The sequence below is a fragment of the Bos javanicus genome, chromosome 9 (genome assembly GCF_032452875.1).
Source record: "Bos javanicus breed banteng chromosome 9, ARS-OSU_banteng_1.0, whole genome shotgun sequence".
NCBI lineage: Eukaryota > Metazoa > Chordata > Mammalia > Artiodactyla > Bovidae > Bos > Bos javanicus.
The window spans coordinates 23,997,223-24,023,363 of record NC_083876.1 but is presented as its reverse complement, the minus strand read 5'-3'; the positions used below and the strand labels follow the sequence as shown (position 1 = coordinate 24,023,363).

Sequence of the window (26,141 nt, the reverse complement as noted above, 5' to 3'; positions counted from 1 at the left end):
ATCAATGAACCTTTACCAATTTGGTATATCTAAACAAGTTTAAAAAGATGCAGTTCACAAAGGTAACTTAGAGTAACAAAGTTACCAATTTTAATTGGTGATCAAATAGGAATATAAAAGTTAGCAAAAAAAAAAAAGCTGGCAACTATATTCTCTATGACAAGCCCTTGTGATGGAGATAGAATGGTCCCACAAAGACATCCAGGCCCTAATTCCAGGAAGCTGTGCATATGTTACTTTACATGATAAAAGGGACTGTGCAGATCTAATTAAGGTTATGTGTGTGTATGTGTGTGTGTGTGTGTGTGTGTATCTCAAAATAGAGGCATTATCCCAGATTATCTGAGTGGGCTCATTCTAACCAGCGAGCTCTTAAAAGCAGAAAACTTTCTCCAGCTGGAGTCAGAGAGATGCAGCAGAGGGAAAAGTGAGAAAGATTTAAAGTATGAAAGGAACTTAATCCACCGCTGCTGAAGGGGGTCACATGGAAAACATGAGAAGGAATACAGGCATCTTCCAAGAGCGAAGACTAACCCCTGGCTGGCATGCTGATGGAAGAACAGAGACCTCAGTCTTACAAGTGCATGGGACTGGATTCTGCCAGCTGTAACCAGGATGAGCCTGGAAGTGCACGCTCCCCCGAGTCCTTAGAGCTCAGTCCGGTCAACCTACTGACTTGGGCCTTGCGTGACCAGGTTTAGAGAACCCAGTTCAGCCCAGCCAGACTTCCAACCTATATATCTGTGAGATGAACACGTGCTGTTATAAGCCAATAAATTTGTGGTGATTTGTTATGGCTGCAATAGAAAACTAATATTCAAATACATATTTTCTTAATTTGTGTTTCATTTAATCAAGACAAATTTAAAAGTTAGAAGCAGATGATTTTATCACGGTTCTACCTTTTTATTTCCTCATCAATTTTGTCACTAAAGAGAAACATAATGTTTGAATGACTAGTTTTTGAGCACTGTGGAATGACAATTTTTAAGTTACCAACTTTAGAAAATGTTTTTTAAAAGCCATTTTCTCTAAGCAAGTTTTACATGAAAATGATGACTCAACTGAAGGCAATTCAGTATGAGAGTCTATATATGTTATGTAGACCTGAGTGTTTCTGACATATTAATTCATTACATGTATTATCAGCTGGTGCTTAAAGGGTTTCAGGGCAGGGAGTGGGGTAATGCACTCACTTATCAGGAATATTCATATTAAAAATATTTCTCAAAAAAAAAGTATCTCTCATCTCCAGAAATAATTTCCAGTTTGTTATAGAAAATAACCGACAGAACAATGGTAAAGTTAGGTGGAAGATCAGCTAGAGTAATTTATATTGGTTTATCACTACCTTGTAACTAGTGGTTAGTAATGTACTTCAGTTATACAAGCCTTTCTATTAGGCTTTACCTTTAAGAACTCTTGTATTGAGTGTGTACATTTAAAAGAGCTGAATAGTCTAGGAGAGTGTTTTTCACACTTCTACTGTGAAGGATCAGTTTCTATGTTTTTAAAACTTCTTATAAGTTGTGAACCAAGAATTTTATAAAATGTAATAAAACTGTATTACTAAAAATACTAAATGAAAAACCAAGACACACAACTTTCTTGAATGGCAATGCTGAGCTAGCATCAGTCAGTTCAGTTCGGTTCAGTCACTCAGTCGTGTCCGACTCTTTGCGACCCCATGAATTGCAGCACGCCAGGCCTCCCTGTCCATCACCAACTCCCGGAGTTCACTCAAACTCATGTCCATTGAGTCGGTGATGCCATCCAGCCATCGCATCCTCTGTCGTCCCCTTCTCCTCCTGCCCCCAATCCCTCCCAGCATCAGAGTCTTTTCCAATGAGTCAACTCTTCGCATGAGGTGGCCAAAGTACTGCAAAGTTCTTTGCATCAGTCCTTCCAAAGAACACCCAGGACTGATCTCCTTTAGAATGGACTGGTTGGATCTCCTTGCAGTCCAAGGGACTCTCAAGAGTCTTCTCCAACACTACAGTTCAAAAGCATCAATTCTTTGGCGCTCAGCTTTCTTCACAGTCCAACTCTCACATCCATACATGACTACTGGAAAAACCATAGCCTTGACTAGATGGACCTTTGTTGGCAAAGTAATGTCTCTGCTTTTGAATATGCTATCTAGGTTGGTCATAACTTTCCTTTCCAGGAGTAAGCGTCTTTTAATTTCTTGGCTGCAATCACCATCTGCAGTGATTTTGGAGCCCCCAAAAATAAAGTCTGACACTGTTTCCACTGTTTCCCCATCTATTTCCCATGAAGTGATGGGACCAGATGCCATGATCTTCATTTTCTGAATGTTGAGCTTTAGGCCAACTTTTTCACTCTCCTCTTTCATTTTTATCAAGAGGCTTTTTAGTTCCTCTTCACTTTCTGCCATAAGGGTGGTGTTATCTGCACATCTGAGGTTATTGGTATTTCTCCCAGCAATCTTGATTCCAACTTGTGCTTCTTCCAGCCCAGCGTTTCTCATGATATACTCTGCATATAAGTTCAATAAGCAGCGTGACAATATACAGCCTTGACGTACTCCTTTTCGTATTTGGAACCAGTCTGTTGTTCCATGTCTAGTTCTAACTGTTGCTTCCCGAGCTAGCATAAATGTGTGCTAAATATATGTTTAATGAATGACTCTACTGAATGCAGCTTAATATGAGGATCTATACAAGCCAAGTCATTGATCCACAAATGAATATGTCTTCACGGAAAAGTGACTGTATCAGTTTATGATACTGAATATATCTGATGAGGGTAGTACCCTGAGACTTCTCATAATCAAAAAAACTCAATATTTTATGAGGTTCTAGGACATATGACACTTCATTTACAGAAAAACATAGAAAGGTAAATTAGTAGTATTAAAGGACTAAGTAATCTTTAATTATTTTTTCTGTGATTTTGCCTTTTGTCCTAAACCCTAACTCCACCCAAACACAGATCAGGAATGAGTATAAAAGATGAAGGAAAAGTCTAATAAATGCTTAAAGATGAGCACATGATTCTGTGTTAGAGGGTACATTTTGTCCAGAGTACATCTATAAAGTTTTAATTTTCACTTACTTTTATGTAGAGGATTTTTAAGTGTAATAATGTATATTTACATATAGCTTAGGATTCTTTAGATATATTACATTATATCTAAATATATACTTTATACTTATATATCATATAATTATATGTTTAAATGATATATTTCATAAGTACCTTTATTTCAGGGTAAAGTGAGAAAAGCATTTAATCCTTTCACACACATTTTCTATTTAGTCTCATATCGTCCATAAAGCCAATATAACTGCTTCCTCCTCATAGAATGAAAATGTAGCTTCCTGACAGAATCTGCAATTAGGTCTATATAGTCAAAGCTATGGTTTTTCCAGTAGTAATGTATGAATGTGAGAGTTGGACCATAAAGAAAGCTGAGCATTAAAGAATTCATGCTTTTGACCTGTGGTGTTGGAGAAGACACTTGTGAGTCCCTTGGACTGCAAGGAGATCAAACCAATCCATCCTAAAGGAAATCAGTCCTGAATACTCATGGGAAGGACTGATGCTGAAGCTGAAACTCCAATACTTTGGCCACCTGATGTGAAGAACTGACTCCTTGGAAAAGACTCTGATGCTGGGAAAGACCAAAGGCAGGAGGAGAAGGGGACGACAGAGGATGAGATGGTTGGATGGCATCACCGACTCAATGGACATGAGTTTGAGTAAGCTCCGGGAGTTGGTGATGGACAAGGAAGCCTGGTGTGCTGCATGCAGTCCATGGGGTCTCAAAGAGTCGAGCACAACTGAGCAACTGAACTGAATGCAATCTGCACTGATGACAGCAGAGGGCACTGTCGTGTGAAATGGCCAGTTTTTGTTGTATACAAGAATGCTCCCCAATTAGCAAGTAAAAGGCAATGGCACCCCACTCCAGTACTCTTGCCTGGAAAATCCCAGGGACGGGGGAGCCTGGTAGGCTGCAGTCCATGGGGTCTCGAGGAGTCGGACACGACTGAGCGATTTCACTCACTTTTCACTTTCATGCATTGGAGAAGGAAATGGCAACCCATCCAGTGTTCTTGCCTGGAGAATCCCAGGGACGGGGGAGCCTGGTGGGCGGCCGTCTATGGGGTTGCACAGACTCGTACACGACTGAAGCGACTTAGCAGCAGCAGTAGTCTTCAAAGGGACTTCCCCAGGTGGCAGTGGCTCAAAGGTAAAGAATCTGCGTGTGATATAGGAGCCACAGGTTCAATCCCTGGGTCGGGAAGATCCCCTGGAGTAGAGCATAGCAATCCACTTCAGTATTCTTGCCTGGAGAATCCCACGGACAGAGAAGCCTGGCAGGCTACAGTCCATAGGGTCACAGAGAGTCAGACACAACTGAAGCAACTTTAACACAGTTTTCAAAGAGACTAGGATCTTTGTAATTTGTCTTATACACCCAAACTATTTTAAAATCTCAATTTATTTGAATATAAAGTGACATATTTCAACTTATAAACTGAAACCTGAGTCATAAATTTTAAAAAGTTACCTCTTTTGCAGGAATTAGCTAACTGAATCTTTCCTCATAGTATTTCTATTAGTATGCTATTTATATTTAGTTCAAAAGGAAAATAAATAGAATATATTGGTTATAGAATGGTTAACTTATAAAACTATAAAGGATAATGAGAAAGTAATTATAAAATTTCGGGTAATACTCTCTTACAGATGGAAATGAAGGGGTTATGACTTAAGGAGTTCAGGAATGCTGATAATGTTTCAATTCTTGACCTATAAGATGGTTACATAGCTTCCTATTTTGTAGCAAGTCATTAAACTGACATTTATGTTTTATACACACAAAACCAAAATACAGAAAGCCTTACAAAAACTGTATCATTCCTATAAAGTACAGCTGCATGTGTTAGTCACTGAGTCCTGTCTGACTCTTTGTGACCCCACGAACTGTAGCCCGCCAGGCTTCTTCATCCCTGGAATTCTCCAGGCAAGAACACTGGAGTGGACTGCCATTCCCTTCTCCAAAAGTACAGCTATCCAATACTAAAAAGAATTCTAGGATTAAAGGGTTGCTGCTGCTGCTGCTACTGCTAAGTCGCTTCAGTCGTGTCTGACTCTGTGCGACCCCATAGACAGCCGCCCACCAGGCTCCGCCATCCCTGGGATTCTCCAGGCAAGAACACTGGAGTGGGTTGCCATTTCCTTCTCCAATGCATGAAAGTGAAAAGTGAAAGTGAAGTCGCTCAGTCGTTTCCGACTCTTAGCGACCCCATGGTCTGCAGCCTACCAGGCTCCTCCTTCCATGGGATTTTCCAGGCAAGAGTACTGGAGTGGGGTGCCACTGCCTTCTCTGGATTAAAGGGTTAATTGATACCAAATAATTTTCTCTAAATGAATTCTCTAATCAGCTCAAAATCCCCACAAAGTTTCTACAAACCACAGTAGAGACAGGGTCTCAGAAAACCTTTTGTCATTAGTAAGAGGAAGACCCAAGCAGACCCTTTCCCCATTCTATTTCTTTGTTTTTTTTGTTTTTTTTTTTAAATTCTTTTCTTGTATAATTCTTGTGACTCTTCGCTTGTATTTCCTTGGCTTGTATTTATTCTTTTCTTGTATAATTCTTGTGACTCTTGGCTTGTATTTCCTTGGCTTCATTCCCTGGGGACTTTGTTAATATGGATTTTTTTCAAAATCATTTTAACTTTTTGAAATGCACAGCAATGAAGTAATTATGGAGTTATATTAGACTCATTATCTACTTTAATGATATGATTGGCAGAAAGAAAATATTTCCTCATCAATCATCCTATTTTAAAATATATTAAATACTTATAATTCAGGCAAAGAAATAAATTTCACACGTTAATTATATTTGTGTGAGGAGTAATACAATTTTTACCCTACCTGAAATCACATGCTGTAGTAACTTCTGCTCCTCCACCCAATGCCCAACCTTGAACCAGTGCAACACTTATTAAAGGAAGTCTGTATATTGAAGGAAGAAGGACAAATGGATGTTAATATTTTAAATTCTGATATTAATCTACAAATATTTTAAAAACTTGAAATACAGTAGAAACAAAATTATTGATCTATGTTTAAAAAACAAGCACACCTCAAGGTACAGTAGACTCATTAGCCTGTAAATCATGAGAAGCAAAACAGTATAATAATGAAGATATAATAATTCATACTAAATGCTACGCAAACTTATCAAAGTGAAGGTGTTAGTAGCTAAGTCGTATCCGACTCTGTGCCACCCCATGGACTGTAGCGTGCTAGCTTCTGTCCATGGAATTCTCCAGGCAAGAATGCTGGAGGGGGTAGCCATTCCCTTCTTCAGGGGAACTTCCTGATCCAGGGATCGAACCTGGGTCTCCTACATTGCCATCTGTACTGTTCTGAACCACCAGGGAAGCCCCAAACTGATCAACATACCTCCCCAAATCATTATTTAAACTATAGGCATATTAACTTTCTTCCAAATAAACAGTTGCTTCTGTATAATGCAAGCACACCTCATTTTTTTGTGCTTCATTTTATTGGGCTTCCCTGGTGGCTCAGCTGGTAAAGAATCCGCCAGCAATGTGCGAAACCTGGGTTCAAACTCTGGGTTGGGAAGATCTCCTGGAGAAGGAAAAGGCTACCCTCTCCAGTATTCTGGCCTGGAGAAATCCATGGACTGCATATAGTCCATGAGGTTGCAAAGAGTTGGACACGACTGAGCAACTTTCACTTTCACTTATTGTGCTGGATTAAGCTTTGGCTAACAGTTAGCCAAGTTGTGAATGCAAAGTAAAAGTTCTTGAAAGAAATGAAAAGTGCTCCTCCAGTAAACACATGAAAGATAAGAAAGCAAAACAACTTTATTGCTAATAGGAAGAAAGTCTTATTGGTCCAGATATTAGATCAAATTACCCACATTTCCTTAAGCCAAAGCCTAATCCAGAGCAAGGTGCTAACTCTCTTCAGTTCTATGAAGGCTGAGAGAGATGTGGAAGACATAGAAGAAAAGTGTGAAGCTAGCAGAGGTTGGTTTATGAGGATTCAGGAAAGAAGTCATCTCCATAACATAAATGTGCTAGGTGAGGCAGCAAGTGTTGATGCAGATCAGATGCCAGCTGCAGCAAGTTATCCTGAAGATCTAACATAATTCATGAAGGTGAGGACGCAGACAAAACAACCTTATATTAGAAGAAGATGCCATCTAGGACATTCACAGCTAGAGAGACATCAATGCCTGGCTTCAAAGCTTCAAAGGGCAGGCTAACTCTCGTTTTAGGGGCAGCCTGTTACTAGTTGAAACTAAATGCTCATTTACCACTCTGAAAATCCTAGGGCTCTTAAGAATTATGCTCAATCTACTCAGTGTTATATAAATAGAACAACAAAGGCTGGGTGAGCACATTGGTTTACAACGTAGTTTACTGAATATTTTAAGTCCACTGCTGATTTACTGCTCAGAAAAAATAGATTTCTTGCAAACTATTACTGCCCATTGACAATGAAATGCACCTGATCACCCAAGAGCTCCAATGAAGGTGTACAGTGAAATAAAAGCTGTTTTTCATGCCTTCTAATACAACATCCATTCTGCAGCCTGTGGATCAAGTAGTAATTTTAACTTTCAAGTCTCATTATTTAAGAAATATAATTCATTAGTCTTTAGCTTCCACAGAGAGTGATTCTTCTGATGGATCTGGGCAAAGTAAATTGAAAACCTTCTGGAAAGGATTCACCATTTGAGATGCTGTTGGGGCTTCTCCAATGGCTTAGCAGATGAAGAATCTGCCTGTGATGCAGGAGACCCAGGAGACTGGAGTTCAATCCCTGGGTCGGGAAGATCCCCTGGAGGAAGAAATGGCAACCAACACCAGTATTCTTGCCTGCAAAATTCCATGGGCAGAGGAGCCTGGTGACACTATTAAAAACATCTGTGATTAATCGGAAGAACTCAAAACATCATTAACAGGAGTTTGGAAGAAGCTGATTCCAAACCTCTTGGATGACTTTGAGGGGTTCAAGACATTAGAGAAAGAGAAAGTAACTGCAGATGTGGTGGAAACAGCAAGAGAATAAGAAGTGGAGCTTGAAAATGTGACTGATTTTGCTGCAATCTCATGATAAACTTTAACAGATGAGGAGTTGCTTCTCATGGATGAGCAAAGAGAGTGGTTTCTTGAGATGGAATCTATTCCTGGTGAAGATGTTGTGATGACTATTGGCATGACAACAAAAGATTTTAAATATTAAATAAACGTATTTGATAAAGCTGCCACAGGGTTTGAGAGGATTGACTCCAATTTTGAAAGAAGTTCCTCTGTGGGTAAAAATGCTGTCAAACAGCACTGGATGTTACAGAGAAATTGTTCATGAAAGAAAGAGTCAAATGAAGCTGAAAACTTCACTGTTGTCTTATTTCAAGAAATTTCCACAGCTACCCCAACCTTCAGTGACTACCACCTTGATCAGTTAGCAGCCATCAATACTGACCCTGCACCAACAAAGAGACTAAGATTCACTGAAGGTTCAGATGATGATTGGCATTTTTCAGCAATAAAGTGTTTCTAAATTAATACGTACATTTTTAAAGACATAATGCTATCACATACTTAACAGACTACAGTAGAGTATAAATTAACTTTCATATGCACTGGGAAACCAAAAAATTCTGTGACTTGCTTTATTTTGCTACCATTTTGTTGTGGTGGTGTGGTACCCAACCTGCAATATCTCCGAGGTAAGCCTGTATACAGGCTTCCCTGGTGGCTCACATGGTAAAGAATGTGCCTGCAATGCAGCAGACCCAGGTTTGATCCCTGCGTCGGGACAATCCTCTGGAGAAGGAATGGCACCCACTCCAGTATTCTTGCCTGGAGAATTCCATGGACAGAGAAGCCTGGTGGGGTATAGTTCATGGGGTCCAAACAGTTAGACATGACTGAGTGACTGACTAACAAGCTTGTAGAGAGCTCCTGGAATTTCTAAGCACCTGACAATTGGGAATTATTCGGTGTGCTATAGTCTTAGTCCATTTTTGTTGATATCAAATTATAGATGGGAAAATTAAGGCTGTATCAAAAAGGAAGAAATGTGGTATGGAAGGTTCCTACCAAAAATCTTTTCATTCCTCATTGAAATGACCCAGAGACTGATCCTACATAAAAGAATGGTTCTGAAGTAAAAATAGTCTTCACCTTTCATGTTTGCAAAGACATGAAAAGACATGTTTGCAAAGACACACTTTGCAGAACTGTGTATTAAAAGGTGAATTTAAAATGTTTCAAAAATATAAATTTTTTTGTAGGTCTAACCAAAATGAAAAGATACAGGTCTTAAGAAATTACACATTTCTTAACACACACTGCTTCCAAATAAAAAGGATTATCTAAAGAAAAAAACTTCTAAGATTTACTTAAGAAAAGGTCAAATGTGATGAATAGGAACTAATACAATGAAGATCACTCTTTCTAGACTCTCATATATAAAGAGTAACAAAAATACATTCATGTCCAATAAATAAGTGTGCTAAACAAGTATGAATTTCCTTAGTTTCCCCGAATTTTAACTTTTTTTACATTCAGAATATGGAAGTAGAAAGCTAATCACCCCAATCATGTCATAGTTTGTAACCCCAAATGCATAATGACAGGACCCAAATTTTTTCCCTTTTCTTCCTCTTCTAGGTGCAAAGTGCATCCATCTTTCTCAGACATATGTAAAAGCTTTCTCCAACTGGTAACTCTTCTTCTCTCTCCTTGTGGATACAGACCACTTTACTATGCTGCTGCCAAGTCGCTTCAGTCGTGTCCAACTCTGCGCGACCCCATAGACGGCAGCCCACCAGGCACCCCCGTCCCTGGGACTCTCCAGGCAAGAACACTGGAGTGGGTTGCCATTGCCTTCTCCAACGCATGAAAGTGAAAAATGAAAGTGAAATCGCGCAGTCCGGTACGACTCTTCGCGACCCCATGGACTGCAGCCTAACAGGCTCCTCCATCCATGGGATCTTCCAGGCAAGAGTACTGGAGTGGGGTGCCATTGCCTTCTCCTATACATTCTACTAATTTTGAATATTAGGTTATCTTTATGCATCTTTTCTGCTCTAGTATCAGTATTTAACTATACTTAAATATAGCCAGCTTATAACTAAATACAAACTCTTTAGGGAAAAGAGCTAAGTCTTAAACTCTTTTTACCTCTCAAGGCTCTTATTTTTTAAATATTTGTATGTACTTCACTAACACCTAATTATATGACTGTCCTTGATGGCAAAAATAAACAGTTCATCATTAGAATAAATATGAACCAGAATATATGAATATTGGATTCATATATTCTAAATATGAATAGAGTATCAGTGACTATTTTTTAACTAGTGCAAAGCATAGACTAATAAAGAGTTATTTGGGTTTTTTTTAGAAATTGTGTTCTTTTTTTAATTATTGCCTTTTTTATTTTTTAAATTATGAAAATATAACACATTTATAGGAGACTTGGAAAATACAGAACAAAGTTACATACAGTTCCACTATATATTACAATTATTTTTTTAATAAAGATTTTTAGTTGGAGTTTCAATATCAAACTCTCAAAAATTAATGGACTGAACATACAAAAAAGTAGAAGGATACAGTAGACCTGAAAGGTACCATGAACCAATTCAACATAATTAAGATTTATACAATTTTCATACAATAGGAGGATACAAATTCTATTCAAGTTCTCATAGACTATAAACTAGGAGGCCCTGGAACATATCCAGGGACATAAAACAAGATGCAAAAATTTCATGGTCTAAAGGTATCGAAATCAGAGTCTGTTCTCTTACCACTGTGGAATGATGCTAAAAATCAGTATCAAAAGATATTTGAAAATAACCCATGTATTTTCAAGTACCATGTGACATTTACCAAGAGAGATCTTTGACTTAGCCACGGAAAGCCTCAATAAAGTTAGAAGACTGAAAAAACACAGAGGGTGGTTACAGAGAAGAAAGCATAGAAATCATGTTTTAAAAACAAAGATACATTACCTCATAAATCGTGTTAAGGTGTTTTGCATGAACATGCATACGGCCATTCCATCCTTTAAGAATAAACACAAAGATACAATGTAAATGTTTTACATAAGAAATTTAAAAAGAAAAACACTTTTAGGATTTAGAAAGTAGAGCCAAAAATAATGAAATTTTTAAAATGAGGTTTTCATTTAAAAACTCTTTGAAGCTGTCTGAAATGCAAATTATAGTGTATTTATTGTGTTGATCTTCAAGGGTTTTTTGAATTCAGCTTTGTATGAGGTATTACCATGGACTTAGGTGTAAGAGTCAGGTCTCAGAAAAGTGTAGAGATCTACTCAGGGTAATTTGGAAGGACAAGGCATAAGACATACCCACCTATTATCCCAAACTCTGATCCCCTATGAATATAAACATATAAAAAACAAATTTCTTAATAGTAGTGTAAACTCATTGCCTCTTCTTTTTACCCTCATATACTTTCTTAAACCAAGTATAATGGGGTCTTCAGCCTTCTCTCAAAAAACTTTCCTCAAAGGTTTCTAATAATCTCCTATTTGTTAAATTAAATAGCTTTTCCTTATTCTCATCTCCTTCTGTATCCCCATAACATACGTAGCATCTTCCTTTGATCAATTTTTTCATTTTGATAGTCTCCGTTTCTAGCGACACTTCAACTCCCAATTCTCTTCCTATTTCTTTGATTACTATATTCTAGTTTTCTTGTCTCTTTTTTATTCAGCTAAATACATGTTACCAAAAATCCAATCCATGATTCTCTTTCTCTACCTTACCTATAATTTCTTCCTTGGAAGTGTCATCCATTCCCATTGCTTCAACTAGTGTTTCCTTTAAGAGTCCCAAAACCTGCTAAGAAATTTCACATTCTGCCAACATTTCAAATTTGGCATGACAAAACCAACTAGTTATGAAAAAGCTTACTTTTAACACGAGTATCACCACATAATAAAAACATAAACTTGAGCAAGTCATAACAATGAACTTCAGTTTTCTTACACAATAAGGAAGGAACGAAAAATTTTAAAGACTTGTTCCATTTGATTTAAAGAATGGTTAGAAAGATGAAAATGTACCTAGATGCTTTGTAATAGATCACAGAGTTCTGAATTAACAGGAACGGTTTCTCTAGTCCAAGAGGTTCAGAATTCTTGGCATTATCTTTAACTCCTCCATTTCAGTTTTCTTGTGTTTGCTGAGTTACCAAGCATGTCCCCTCAATCCTTCTTTTCAAATATTTCTAATTTAAATCCCTTTGTCTTCTATTTTCACAAGTTTGAACTTGTGTTACTCATGGTTAGATTATTGTAACAGCCTTGTTTCCTAACTGGCCTCTCTGTATTTAATTTCTCTTTCCTCTGTAATGTATCTTGCATCCTGCCTGAAAAACCTTCTTACAGGATAATTTCATATCACCAATAAAATAAGGTCAGAATTCCTTGGGAAGGATTGATCCCAAACTATTTTACCAACTTTATTGACTACTGTACCCTTCAGTAAAGCATCCTAACTTCTTCTGCAACAAGCTATTTGCTATTCCTTTAACACCTTACATTTATTGTTGTTCTATGTCTTGGCTCACGTCATTCCCACTATTTGGAACAGCTGGTCCTTGTCTCTACCTATTTCAAGGAATGCCTGAATCAAACATTTTTTCAACAAGATTTTCTAAATCCCAGAGTAACAACTTTTTCCTTTTGTGTTTCTGTAGTATTTTCCTTTTTCTAACTTAACTAGAGAATTTATAGATTGTATACATTGTGTTTAGATTTATTATTAGTCACATCATCTATACAAGATAAAGATAGGGAACATGATCAGTAGAATGTGGCCCTGGTTCCCAGTCTTCAAAAGTCTTGTGGGAAAAAAGAAATGCATCATGCATCAAGGAACACATTAAGTATTCTGAGAAATGCTTAAACAAGCTGAGAATAGTGGCAAATAAGAAACAATTCACTGGGTTGGAGTAGTTGAGGAGGCTTTACAGAGGAGAAGAGGAGATGGCATTTGCTAGATAATTTGAGGCTGACAAAACGCATTCTTTATCCTCAGAAGCTAGCAGTGTAATCAACGTTCTGCATATAGTATGTGCTTGTTGAAGTTAACTGACTCAGATGAATTTGAGATGGAGAACTACGTTGTTTCACAAAATAAAGGCAATCAATGAGTAGTAAATCCAGTATGATACAGCTGGGAAGAATTTGGGAAGGGCCAAAAGGAGGGAGGAGATGCCAGCCCATAATATATTCTGCCAACCTCCCAGAAATCCTTTTGCTGGACACCATCGAGACTGAGAGATGTATGTGCTGCCAGGAATCGGACCAAATATGGATATAAGCAAGATGACTGGCCGGAGATAACCTGGAAAGCTAACTCCCAGTTACAATAAAACCTGAGACCAAGAGCCATGTGGCAGAGCAGTTCTCCTGGGTTCCTTTACCCTGCTGTTCTCTGCCTGGGCATCCCTTCCCAATAAAGCATTTTGCTTTGTCAGTATGTGTCTCCCTGGACAATTCATTTCTGAGTGTTAGACAGGAGCCCACTCTTGGGCCCTGGAAGCGGTCCCCCTTCCAGTAAGAGAACCATAAATGGGCCTTCCTTTTTTTCCCTAAGTGCCTGTTGTATGAATTTACTAATTTCCTCAAAATACACAGAAGTGTTTTGAGAAATTTATAACAGCTTGTCTACAAATCAATAAGGTTACAATGGAACTGTACAATAAGCACAGCAAAAGCAAAGAAGTTAGACAAGAACTTTGAGGCTCTTTGACAAGAACTGCGAAAATTTAGGCCACAGAGAAATAGGGGGCAACAGACTGGCCAGAAACTTAACAAGGGAAGTCACTGAACAAAGGAGGATACTATCTTCAAGGAACATAGAGAAATATACAGGTTTCTAAAAGGCCAAACTTTTCCTCGAGGCATCAAACCCATTCACTGCAGAGTAAGAAGGTTTTTATTTCCCCCTATCTTAAAGCTTCAACTGGACTCTTATTATTTCTGTCCTCTGAAAAAAGACTTCTCAGAGTCTGCAGAACATCTGCAGCATCAAGTCACATCTTAGAAATGGGTTAATATTGCACTAGACTTTTTTCCTCTTTTATTCTTTTTTTCTGTTCCAAAACTTTTCAACTGCTTTTCAACTGAAAAGCCCTGCTTTTCAGGGCTAATTCATCTCTCTGCTTGGACCATCTTAATGAAGGATTAACTGTCTAATAGAACAATTAGGGACTTCCCTGGTAGCCCAGATGGTAAAGAATCCACCCGCAATGTGAGAGACCTGGGTTCGATTCCTGGGTTGGGAAGATCCCCTGGAGAAGGGGACAGCTACCCACTCCAGTATTCTGACCTGGAGAATTCCATGGACTGTATAGTCCATAGGGGGGCAAAGAGTCGGACATGATTGAGTGACTTTCACTTTCTTTCACTAGGAACAATGAGAGCTTTTTTCCCTGCTCATTAAAAAAAGGGTATCAAAATGAAACCAAGCTCTTGAGACCAGGTCCTAAAGAAAAAAAGAAAAAAACTACCGATAGATAAGCAAATACAATGCTGATGATTGTCGATTCTGAGTACAGGAGGGTTTCAACATATTAGTCTGAAAAATAAAATACTGCCTATCCTATAGGTAAACAAAGGATGAAGCAGTCATCAGCGATCACAGTCAACCCTGATGGTGAACCCTAAGGGAGCTTAGAACTGAAACAAGGAATGCACCCCCATCGAGCAGTCATTAGACTGTAGCCACTCCCAACAGTGCAGCTTGAGGGAACTCAGGATGAGAAAACAGGATACTGGCCCCTACAGCTGAGGTACATACCAAAGGAAATGATTTCAGTGAGCCCAGACTCTTGAATCTACCCATACACAGAAAAGTGCTGAATTCCTTAACTTCAATGTCTGGCTTTCTTTAATTAACAATAATTTCCTGACTACTTGCCCTTTGTTGCAAACACACCCATATATCTTGGCTCCCCTTCACAGCCTCAGAGCGATTTCTCAGGGTTATGAGATACTGTGAAAGAGAAAGAGATACTGTGAAAGAAAGAGATACTATGAAAGAGAGATCTTTCCTCACAGATATTATGCAACTTGAAATCCTTATACTACATAGAGTGGTGCCAGAGCTGTCCAATAACATTAAAACATTATTACCTAAATACAGTTCACATCTATCATTAAATGGTAACAGATACATTTTTCTCCCTTTTTCCTCTCTCTCTCATCTGCTTTTTTTTTTTTTTTTTCCTGCCTAGGGGATGTTAGTGGAGGGGTGAATTCAAGAAAAACAGCTTCCATGGAGGACAAATACTGAGAGATGATTCAGACTGCTTTTCTGTCACCATAATTCAAAAGCAAATGTTTCAACTCCCAGCGTTTGTTGGAGCCTATCAAGTGCCAAAGCCATGCTAGGTATTTTATATATGTACCTCATGCAAAACTCCATATCATGAGATGCTATAGGGCTTCACATCCTTGCTGGTTTTAATAGTGGACGTTTTATTGCTAACCTTCCTGTCCGTCATTTTTTCCCCATCACTTCACACTATTACAAGCTAATCTTTAAGATGCAAAAACAAAAACTCTGATCTTTGGAAAGCTATTAGAGAATAGCTGTCATCATAATAACCATATAAGTAGAATATAAATATCTTAGCCATAGATGGCTGACAAACGTGTAGAATCTACTGCATAATTCATACAATACTTGCCTCTGGAGTTCTTAGTGCTTTCACAGCATTCAGATCAGATCCTGAGGAAAAAGTATTTTTTGCCCCACGGATGATGAGGCCTTTCCCCTCTGTCCAATTTTCCAATTCAATCACTTTTTCCAGAAGTTGTAGCATCATAACACCTGCCGGAGAGGGGAGGGGGAATCACATACACATAAAATATTGGACAAATAGAAATAATTTAGTAACTGTAAGGTGTCAAACAAGACTCTTAGATCACAAATTTTACAAATACTGAATGTCTATCAAATGCCTATAATGTTGGTACTGAGTATATACGAAGAAGATAAGCATGACAGTCTCTCTGCTTTAAAAATTTACAATTTGTTAGTGATCTCTCTTTATCTCCCCCTTAATTAAGACACCACATAAATATGTGGTTAGGTAGGAAAAATAAGCTGGCACTGAGTATGAGAAACCTATACCAGTAGTTAAATTAATCTTATTGACTCTGTGAAATAAACATGAGATGAAATGGACCATGAAGAGTATCTGCTTGGGTGATCTTCAGGCAAAGACCTGAGAGTTCTGAGTGTAGGGCTCATTCATCATCTCTCAACCCAAACCAACCCCATCACTCTAATCAAAGTAGCTCTGCTTGTATTAGTTTTAAACACTAGGCATCAAATTAATACTTGTTTCCATTTGAATAAAAAGCTTTACTGATATAAATCATAAAGTATAGCTATTCAGTAGTTAGTTAAAATTAGTAGCTAGCTAGTTTAAAATCTCTAGAACAGTCTTACCTTTCTAATTTTATTTTTTTCTAGGCTCATATAAAAGTTGCCTTTTATTCTCTGAACCAACTGAAGGTATGGAGCTGCACTGTCCAATGAAGTAGCCACCACCCACATGAAGTCACTGAGCACCTGAAATATGGCTAGTCTAAACTGAGATGTGCAGTAGTGTAAACAGTTTTTGGCAGGAAAGAGCTCTCGACAGGAAGCTCCTGTCTTGTCACTAACCTTAGGCCAGGCAATCCCATCCTCTACTCATCTCTGGCCTTAGGCACAACTATCAGATCTCTGGATGACACAATACATTGCCTAACATGTTGGTTCTTTCCATAGATCAGATAAGTAGAGACGAAGAATAAGTAACAGAGGACTAGATCTCTTCCCTAGCTTCTTCTTCAGAAATCTCAAGAACAAATCCGTGCAAACTGTGTGAACGAGAGCATCTAAAGAAAAATTACAAGAAGTCAACAAGCCAGCACACAGTGGGGGATGGCAATGACTCAGACACCTTATCCCGGTGACTGAGATTATGTCCCCTTTTTCCCTTAAAACTTTCATGGCTGAGCAGAATCTTCAGAGGTGGTTTTTGTGGGACACTGAGTCCACCATCTCCCCAAATTGCCAGCATTCTGACTAAAAGCAACTTTCTTTCCTAATAACACTTGTTTTGAATGCTGATTTTTGAGTAGCAAGCAGCCAGACTCACTTCACTAACAGTAGTGTAAAATACATAGCAGATTTCAAAGACTTGGTATGAAAAAGAGGAAAATATCTCATTGATACTTTTAATATCAATCACAAGTTGCAATATTCTGAATACACTGATTAAACACAATGTTATTAAAATTAACCCTTCTTTTTCCTTTTAAAAATAGGGCTACCAGAAAATTTTAAATGATATATATAGCTGACACTTGTATCCTGCATTATATTTCTATTCGTTAACATTAATAGCAAGAGATATCTCTGAATTCTGCTGAGTGTAAAGAAAAGTCATCTTGTGTTGAAAGACATCATTGATAATTTACAAAGTTTACAGTCTATCGAATTATGTCTATAGTTATGATTATGTAAAGACACATAAAACTTTATTGGGATATTTTTGAACCCAATATTTCAAATGCTACTACAAAATATAATTCACAACCCCCTCCCTCCATGAAGCATATAACTGATAAACAGAGACTGCCAAAATCACCTTGAAACATGAGTGCTGGGTAGTCAGCAAGGTTATTCATTGCCTTCTGTATTACATCATGGTAGAATAACTCAAATTTGAGCTTTGGCAAAAAATTACAAATTATCCAGGTCCTGGACGTTGAGGTCTCTTAAATGTAAAATTCTTATATGCCAAGAGTGTTGCCTAGCAATAGAAGGTATTTACCTGTATCTCAGAGTTAGAAAAGGGGCAGCAAATAGGCAAGTGCAGTGCTTTCACTGATTATTAGAATTACATGGTTAAAATGACAGTCTTATTTTAGTTCACAAAAAAATTAAACTAACTTTTTTTTTTCATTTTAGGCTTTTCTCTTTAGTTTTTAATCTTTGAAATATCCTTCCCTTTGTCTCCTAGTGACAGCTGAACACAAATGAAGTTATTAAGCACTTAAAATTTCCATGGAAAACATAATCAAGCTCAATTTGATTAATTTTATCAATATCTGTATTCATATATTTAAAAATAATTAAAACACACAATTAGTAAAAATGTTCCTAGTTCAAACAAGACAATGGTGCCCACTCTCGCCACTATTATTCAACAGAGTTCTAGAAGTACTTGTCACAGCAATCAGAGAAGAAAAAGAAATAAAAGGGATCCAAGAAAAGAAGTAGTAAAACTCTTACTGCTTACAGACGACATGATACTATACATAGAAAATCCCAAAGATATTATCAGAAAATTACTAGAGTCAATCAGTGAATTTAGTAAAGTCACAGGATTCAAAATCAATCAATACACAGAAATTATTTGCATTCCTTCAGAAAGAGAAATTAAGGAATCAATCCTATTTACCACTGCAACAATAAAATACCTAGGAATAAATCTACCTAAAGGGGACAAAACAGCTGTATACAGAAAACTGTAAGACACTGATGAAAAAAATCAAAGACAACATAAACAGATGGAGAGATATACCATGTTTTTGGATTGGAAGAGTCAATACTGTGAAAATGACTATACTACCCAAAGCAATCTACAGATTTAATGCATCCCTATCAAAGTACCAATGGCGTTTTTCACAGAACTAGAACAAAAAAAAATCTCACAATTTGTATGGAAACACAAAAGACCCTGAGTAGCCAAAACAGTCTTGAGAAAGTATAGAGCTGGAGGAATCAACCTGCTTGACTTCAGACTATACTACAAAGCTATAGTCACTAAGACAGTATGGTATGGCCACAAAAACAGAAATACAGACCAATGGAGCAAGATAGAAAGCTCAGAGATAAACCCACATACCTATGGGCACCTTATGTTTGACAAAGGAGGCAAGAATATACAATGAAGAAAAGATAGTCTCTTCAATAAGTGGTGGTGGGAAAACTGGACAGTCACATAAGAAAGAATGAAATTAGAACACTTCCTAACACCATACACAAAGATAAACTCACAATGGATTAAAGAACTAAATATAAGATGAGAAACTATAGAACTCTTAAGAGGAAAACATAGGCAGAATACTCTTTGGCATAAACCATAGCAAGATCCTCTATGACCCACCTTCTAGATTAAGGGAAATAAAAACAAACAAAGGGAACCTTAAAAACTTAAAAGTTTTTGCATAGCAAAGGAAACTATAAACAAGGTATAAAGACAACAAAAGACAACCCTCAGAATGGGAGAAAATAACAGCTAATGAAACAACTAACAAAGGATTAATCTCCAAAATAGATACGCAGTTCATGAAGCTCAATACCAGAAAAACAAACAACTCAGTCAAACAGTGAGCAGAAGACCTAAACAGACATTTCTCCAAAGAATACAGATAGCTAATAAACATATGAAAAGATGCTCAATGTCGACAGCTCATTATTAGAGAAATGCAAATCAAAATCACAAGGTATCACCTCACACAGGTCAGAATGGCCATCATCAAAAAACTACAAAAAATAAATGTTAAGAGAGGGTGTGGAGAAAAGGAAAGCCTCTAGCACTGTTGGTGGGAATGTAAACTGGTACAGCCACTATGGGGCATACTATGGAGATTCCTTAAAAAACTAGGAATAAAACTACCATATGACCCAGCAATTGTACTACTGGGCATACACTCTGAGAAAACTAAACCTGAAAAGGACACATGTACCCCAATGTCCACTGCAGCACTATTACAAGACCTAGGACATGGAAGCAACCTAGATGCCCATCAATAGGTGAATGGATAAAGAAGATGTGGTACATATATACGATGAAATATTACTCAGTCATAAAAAGGAATGCATTTGAGTCAGTTCAGTTCTAATGAGGTGGATGAAACTAGAGCCTAATATTCAGAGTGAAGTTATGTCAGAAGGAGAAAAACAAGTATCATATATTAACACATATACATGGAATCTAGAACAATGGAACTGATGAACCTATTTGCAGGGCAGCAATGGAGACACAGACATAGAGAATAGACTTGTGGACACGGTGAGGGAAGGAGAAGCTGGGGGAGATTTAGAGAGGAGCATGGAAACAGATACACTACCATATGTAAAACAGATAGCCAGTAGGAATTTTCTGTATGATGCAGGGAGCTCAAACCAGTGCTCTGTGGCAACATAGAAGGGATCAGGTGGGAGGTGGAAGGGGGGGTTCAGGAGGAAGGGGCCATATGTATACCTATGACTGACTGATGTATGGCAGAAACCAAAACAATATTACAACATAGTTATCCTCCAATTAAAAATAAATAAATTTTAAAAATATTCCTGGTTCATGTGACAGCTTTTCATTTTTACATGTTCTACAAAGAGTACCATGACTTTCAAGAATTCTGTCTACAGAGTTTAAGAATAAAAATCACAAGATAGCAGGTTAGATTTAGTATCATTCTTTAACATAAGAAAGATCTCTATACCTGAGAAGGCGTTCATTTTGCTTGGATTGTTCAGAGTAAGAATGCCAATGCCATTGTTTTCCTTCTGAAGGTCAATGGATCCACCAGGAAACTGTTCAAGTTTTTTTTTCACTTCTTCTTCATGGAAGCCATGAGAAGTATTATAAAGTGACAATCCTATCTGATGCAGCAATCTTTTCTTTACAGCGTTAGGCGATGTCTTCAAAAGACTTGCCATTTCTGGAAAAAAGAGAGAAGTAGGCAGTAGTCTAGCTAAACAGACACTTTTCTAATATAACACATTAATAGGCTTTAGCGAGGAACCTTTCGGTTTACTGAAAGGACTTCCCTACTTCTCAAAGCACTCTAAGTACCGGATTACTTCCCTTTTCCCAGCTTCTCAAACCAAACAATTCCCAAAGTACATGATTTCAGTACATCACTAGGAGATGATGACACAGTTACAGGACATTTACTGAGATCCAACACACTAGGAGGGTTTAGAAAACTTGCTGTTCTGTAGTTTGCACCATCTCCTGCCTTCAGGGAGTCTTCTTCATGATGGCAGTTCTTCTTCTAACTCTAAATCTAAGAAAAAATTCAGTCCAAAAGTCCCTTTGGAAACAACCTCTAGGCAGAAATGCAACAGAGCGGTATTCTTGGTATTATCCTTATCTTATGTAATGCTCTCACAGAAACAGCTGGAAGGAGTCCCAAGGAAAATAGGGAAAGAAATAGGAACACATATGTAAGGTTTCTGCATCCCCCAAAGTTCTGTCAACTCTTCTCATTTTACATATCTCATCTCCGGGTAATCACCTATTTGTTCAAATGCTTTTTTGTAAGTATTTTTGCTGACATAAAAAATACACTCAGAAATGATACAAATCATAAGTTACAGTTCAATGAATTTTCACAAGGCAAATACATTCAAGTAAATAGCACTCAGATCAAGAAACAGAACATGAACCTTATAAGGTCCACCATTCATTGTGCCACTTTTTGGTCATGACTCCAAATAAGGATAACAACTATCTTGACTTCTAACACTCAAGATTAGTTGGCCTGCTATTGAACATTATACAAATTGAAAAATATGGTATATCGTCTTTTGTCTGGTTTCAACTATGTTTGTGACACCTATTACTATTATTATGTGTAATGAAATTCTAAATAGTCCATTCTTTTCATTGTTGTATTTCATTATATGAATATACCACCATTCATCAATTCCAATGTAAACAGACATTAGGGTTGTTTCTGGGTTTTGGCATTACAAGTTGAGCTGCTGTGAACATTTTAGTATCTGTCTTTGGGTCAACACATATGCACTTCTGTTGGCTATATCTAAAAATAGAAGTAGTGGATCAGGCAGCAGCTGGCTAAAACTGATTGTTAAACAGTGAAGAATTTTGCAAGTTGTTTTTTTTAAACCACTGGTAGCTTGAAATTATAAGAAATAAAAAAACTTAAAATGGTCCATTTTCAAGGGTGCTGACTTTGGGTGGAAAAATTACTACCAGCCAAAGTGGCCTAACAGCTTACTGACACAGTAACCATAAGGGTTATAAAACTGGAAAGTCCGGGCAAACAAAGGGAGAGTGGAATGTCTAGGATTTTCATGGAGGCTCATTCTACTAGTGAATTCAAAACAGAAAACAGGAATGAGTACACAGGAAAGGAAGAAACAAGATGTCAGGGAGGGGCAAGCCCATATAGAGAGAGGGAACAAACCTAGGCAACATCCAGGAAGACTGTTCATCACACAGTACTCAGCCAAGAAGGAACCGGGGGAAGGGCTTGCATGCTAGGGGATAAAACTGCTTGTTTTAATGACACTGGGTATGCCTGCCCACCAGACACCAGACCTTGCAAGACCGTCATAAAGCCTCTCTTCTAGCTGCACCTAGTGTCTCCAAGTTCCTCTTTCAGTCTGGGCCAGTGGGCTTTATTTCCCACAGAAATTACTCATGGTGAAAAGTATCAGCAAACTCTACATATCAATCTCTCTCTCCTTCTCACGCTCACACATATCACACACACACTGCCATTTGCCATTTTCCAAGGGCTGGTCATAATGATCATACCAGTTCATTTGTTCCACTTTAAGAGATATTGGCTAATAAGAGTTTTCATACCCAAAGACAGTGAACATTCCAGTTGCTCCATGATCTTATTAATCATTTGCTAATGTCTTTTTATTTCCTTTCTTTCCATTTTAGGTATTCTAGATAGTGATACAGTCATTGTGGTATTACTTTGCATTTCTATGACGTCTAATGAAGTGAAACTCCATTTTCATATGCTAATTGGTTATTTGTATATCATCTATTGTAAAGTGCCTCTTCCAAGTTTTTTTACCAATTTTTTCTATTTATTTACCTTTTATTCCAGCACAAGCTGGAATCAAGATGGCCGGGAGAAATATCAATAACCTCAGATATGCAGATGACACCACCCTTATGGCAGAAAGTGAAGAGGAACTAAAAAGCCTCTTGATAAAAGTGAAAGAGGAGACTCAAAAAGTTGGCTTAAAGCTCAACATTCAGAAAACGAAGATCGTGGCATCTGGTCCCATCACTTCATGGGAAATAGATGGGGAAACAGTGGAAACAGTGTCAAACTTTATTTTTGGGGGCCCCAAAATCACTGCAGATGGTGACTGCAGCCATGAAATTAAAAGACGCTTACTCCTTGGAAGGAAAGTTACGACCAACCTAGATAGCATATTAAAAAGCAGAGACATTACTTTGCCAACAAAGGTGCGTCTAGTCAAGGTTATGGTTTTTCCAGTGGTCATGTATGGATGTGAGAGTTGGACTGTGAAGAAAGCTGAGTGCCGAAGAATTGATGCTTTTAAACTGTGATGTTGGAGAAGACTCTTGATAATCTTTTGGACTGCAAGGAGATCCAGCTGGTCCATTCTAAAGGAGATCAGTCCTGAGTGTTCTTTGGAAGGACTGATGCTAAAGCTGAAACTCCAGTACTTTGGCCACCTCATGCGAAGAGTTGACTCACTGGAAAAGACTGATGCTGGAAGGGATTGAGGGCAGGAGGAGAAGGGAACGACAGAGAATGAGATGGCTGGATGGCATCACCGACTCAATGGATATGAGTTTGGGTGGACTCCAGGAGTTGGTGTTGGACAGGGAGGCCTGGCGTGTTGCAGCTCATGGGGTTGCAGAGTTGGACATGACTGAGCGACTGCACTGCACGGCACTGAACTGAACCTTTTACTACTACCTTGTAGAAATTCTTTTATTCGTTTGCCTACAGCTTTTATTAAAATTCTTATGACAATAAATCCTGCATTTCCATCTCCATTGGAAATGCCTGTGTACTCCTAAATCAAACAAAAATCTACTTCCATATTCCTCACCTCTAGATGTACCACAGGCTTCTCAAAATCAGTTTAAATCTACTAAAACCTGTAACTACTTTATTCCTTCCCTTAACTATCTGTAGTATCAACCACAGAGAAAGCCAGAGTAGAAAACCCAATCTCCCAATCTCCTTCCCCTCCTTCATATCTCATGTACAACCTACCTTTTTTATTTTTCCAATCCTTTATTTCCCCTACAACAAAGTTCAAACCTATGTCTCTGGATGAATACAATGGCCACCATTAGTTTCACACTACTCCTTAAAATCAGAGCTACCTTTATACTGTATGCTCCTAAAAGCACAAATCTACAAATACATTTTCAAAGAAACTGAAAAGATTTAAAATAGGGTGACTTCTCAGGACTTGAGCATGAACCTAAATGAACATGAAGAAGAAATAAAGTGATAAAGGTTGATAAACTTAGGTCTATTGGAAATGGAAGGTGAAGTTCAAAAATATAGTATTTTTACTAATTAAAATATGAAATAGCTATGAAAAAATAAAGGATTTTAGAGGCTTTCTAAATTATTTGCTAAATGTAAATATCAAGTTTTCTCAAGATTCTCTTAGCTAGCAGAGGAAATCTACACTAAAAATTTCAGGAGTTGTTGAGAAATGACAAGCAATGGAGCTCGAAACAAATTAAATTAGCAAACAAAACTTATATTCTCATGCCTATATACATAGGAGAACCACTGCCCAAAACCACCTACCCTGGCCAGGGTCGACAGTAACCCCTTGCATGAGTTATCTTACAACAGGAGACCTTGGTAGGGAACACGGAAGCTACCACCAACTGGAAGAACTCGGGAAAAGTCAAAAGGAGTGCGACACCAATTCATATGTCCTGCCAACCTCCCAGAATCCTTCTCACTGGAATCCATCTTGGCTGAGCAATGCGCAGGCCACCAGGAAGGAACCTGAGTCAGAATGATTAGCCAGAGACAACCCAGAAACTAACTCCATTATCATAAAACCAACACTGCAAGCCATGTGGCAGAGCAGCTCTGGGTTCCCTTACCTTGCTGCTCTTCATCTGGGGGCCACTTTTTGTCAACACATTTATCATCTGGAACAATTCATTTCTAAATGTTAGACAAGAGCCTACTCTTGGACCCTGGACGGCATCTCCCTTCCTGCAGACCCTTTCCTGCAACATACATAAGCTCACAACTCCAGCCATGTGCATAAAAAATCCATCTCGACCTCAAACACTGTTCTTTCTTTTTCATCTCCCCTTTCACTATCCCCAGATTCAAGTTCAGTGATCAATGTTTGTGGGAAAAATAAGGAAATAGATCAAATTACTGTACATCATTTCAAAATGAGTTTGGAAGCCTTTTTGCTTTTTGAAGACAAAATTTAAGAAATATACATAACGACTAGATTAGCAATTAAGATAAATCTTTTAAAACAGGTCAGGATTCTTTATTGGATTATTTAAAATAGACAATAGTTTCATTCTAAGAATAAAAAGTGGGTTGAAGAGTTTCTGTGCTTAAGACCCAGTAAGTAAATTACACACTACATGTAGGTTTTTATAGTCAAGAAATTCATAGGACTGGGATCCTAGTATATAAACACATGTGCATTTGGTAAGATATAATTGGTAACAGTTCAGTGGAAATTAACTGAGTTCTTATTGGTCATCTCCCCTCTATCAACTAGCTATTTCAGGAAAAAAAAATTTTACCCTCAACAAATTTTCAGTTTTATCAAAGAAATGAAGTATTTACTAAGCAAAAATAACTCAATTCTCTAATTGAAAATAGAACAAAATTCCTCCTTTTATTAAGCTTTATTAAAGACCTGATTTTTTTCCCCTCTCTTCACCAGTAAACTTTTATCATGAAGTCTGAGAATTTTCTATAGGCAGAAAGGGACCTGAAGATACTAAATCAGTGCATAGGATTATGATATTTAACTTCCCTTCGTTCTTTCCAGGTTTTAACATTTTAGGCAGAAGTAGAACAAAAATTAAGCACCATCCTAATTTGCTGGGGAGTAAGGAAAGGAAAAAGTAAACTCAGATTAGCTTTTCTCTACAGTGTCTTGTGGCCAAAATGTTGGCAGAGTATCCGTTCTTCACCTAACTATATTCAGTCCTCCTTGTCCATCAGCAACTCCCAGAGTTTACCCAAACTCATGTCCATTGAGTTGGTGATGCCATCCAGCCATCTCATCCTCTGTCGTCCCCTTC

At 37.9% G+C, this 26,141-nt stretch overlaps 2 protein-coding genes across 2 annotated transcripts in view; one reads left to right on the top strand and one right to left on the bottom strand.

Annotated features, from left to right (window-relative positions):
• The window catches only part of RNF146 (ring finger protein 146), a 48,187-nt gene extending 38,387 nt beyond the window's left edge, over positions 1-9,800 (top strand). Inside the window, exon 3 of the transcript XR_009738403.1 lies at positions 9,780-9,800. The gene's annotated coding sequence lies outside the window, so the exon portion shown is untranslated. The remainder of the gene's footprint in view (positions 1-9,779) is intronic.
• ECHDC1 (ethylmalonyl-CoA decarboxylase 1) overlaps positions 1-26,141 on the bottom strand; it is a 53,169-nt gene that overhangs the window by 10,566 nt on the left and 16,462 nt on the right. The window contains exons 2-5 of the mRNA XM_061427342.1: positions 20,578-20,796; positions 15,759-15,901; positions 11,045-11,097; positions 5,914-5,994 (exon numbers count right to left, since the gene is read on the bottom strand). Coding sequence (XP_061283326.1) covers positions 5,914-5,994; positions 11,045-11,097; positions 15,759-15,901; positions 20,578-20,796 — 496 coding nt within the window. The remainder of the gene's footprint in view (positions 1-5,913; positions 5,995-11,044; positions 11,098-15,758; positions 15,902-20,577; positions 20,797-26,141) is intronic.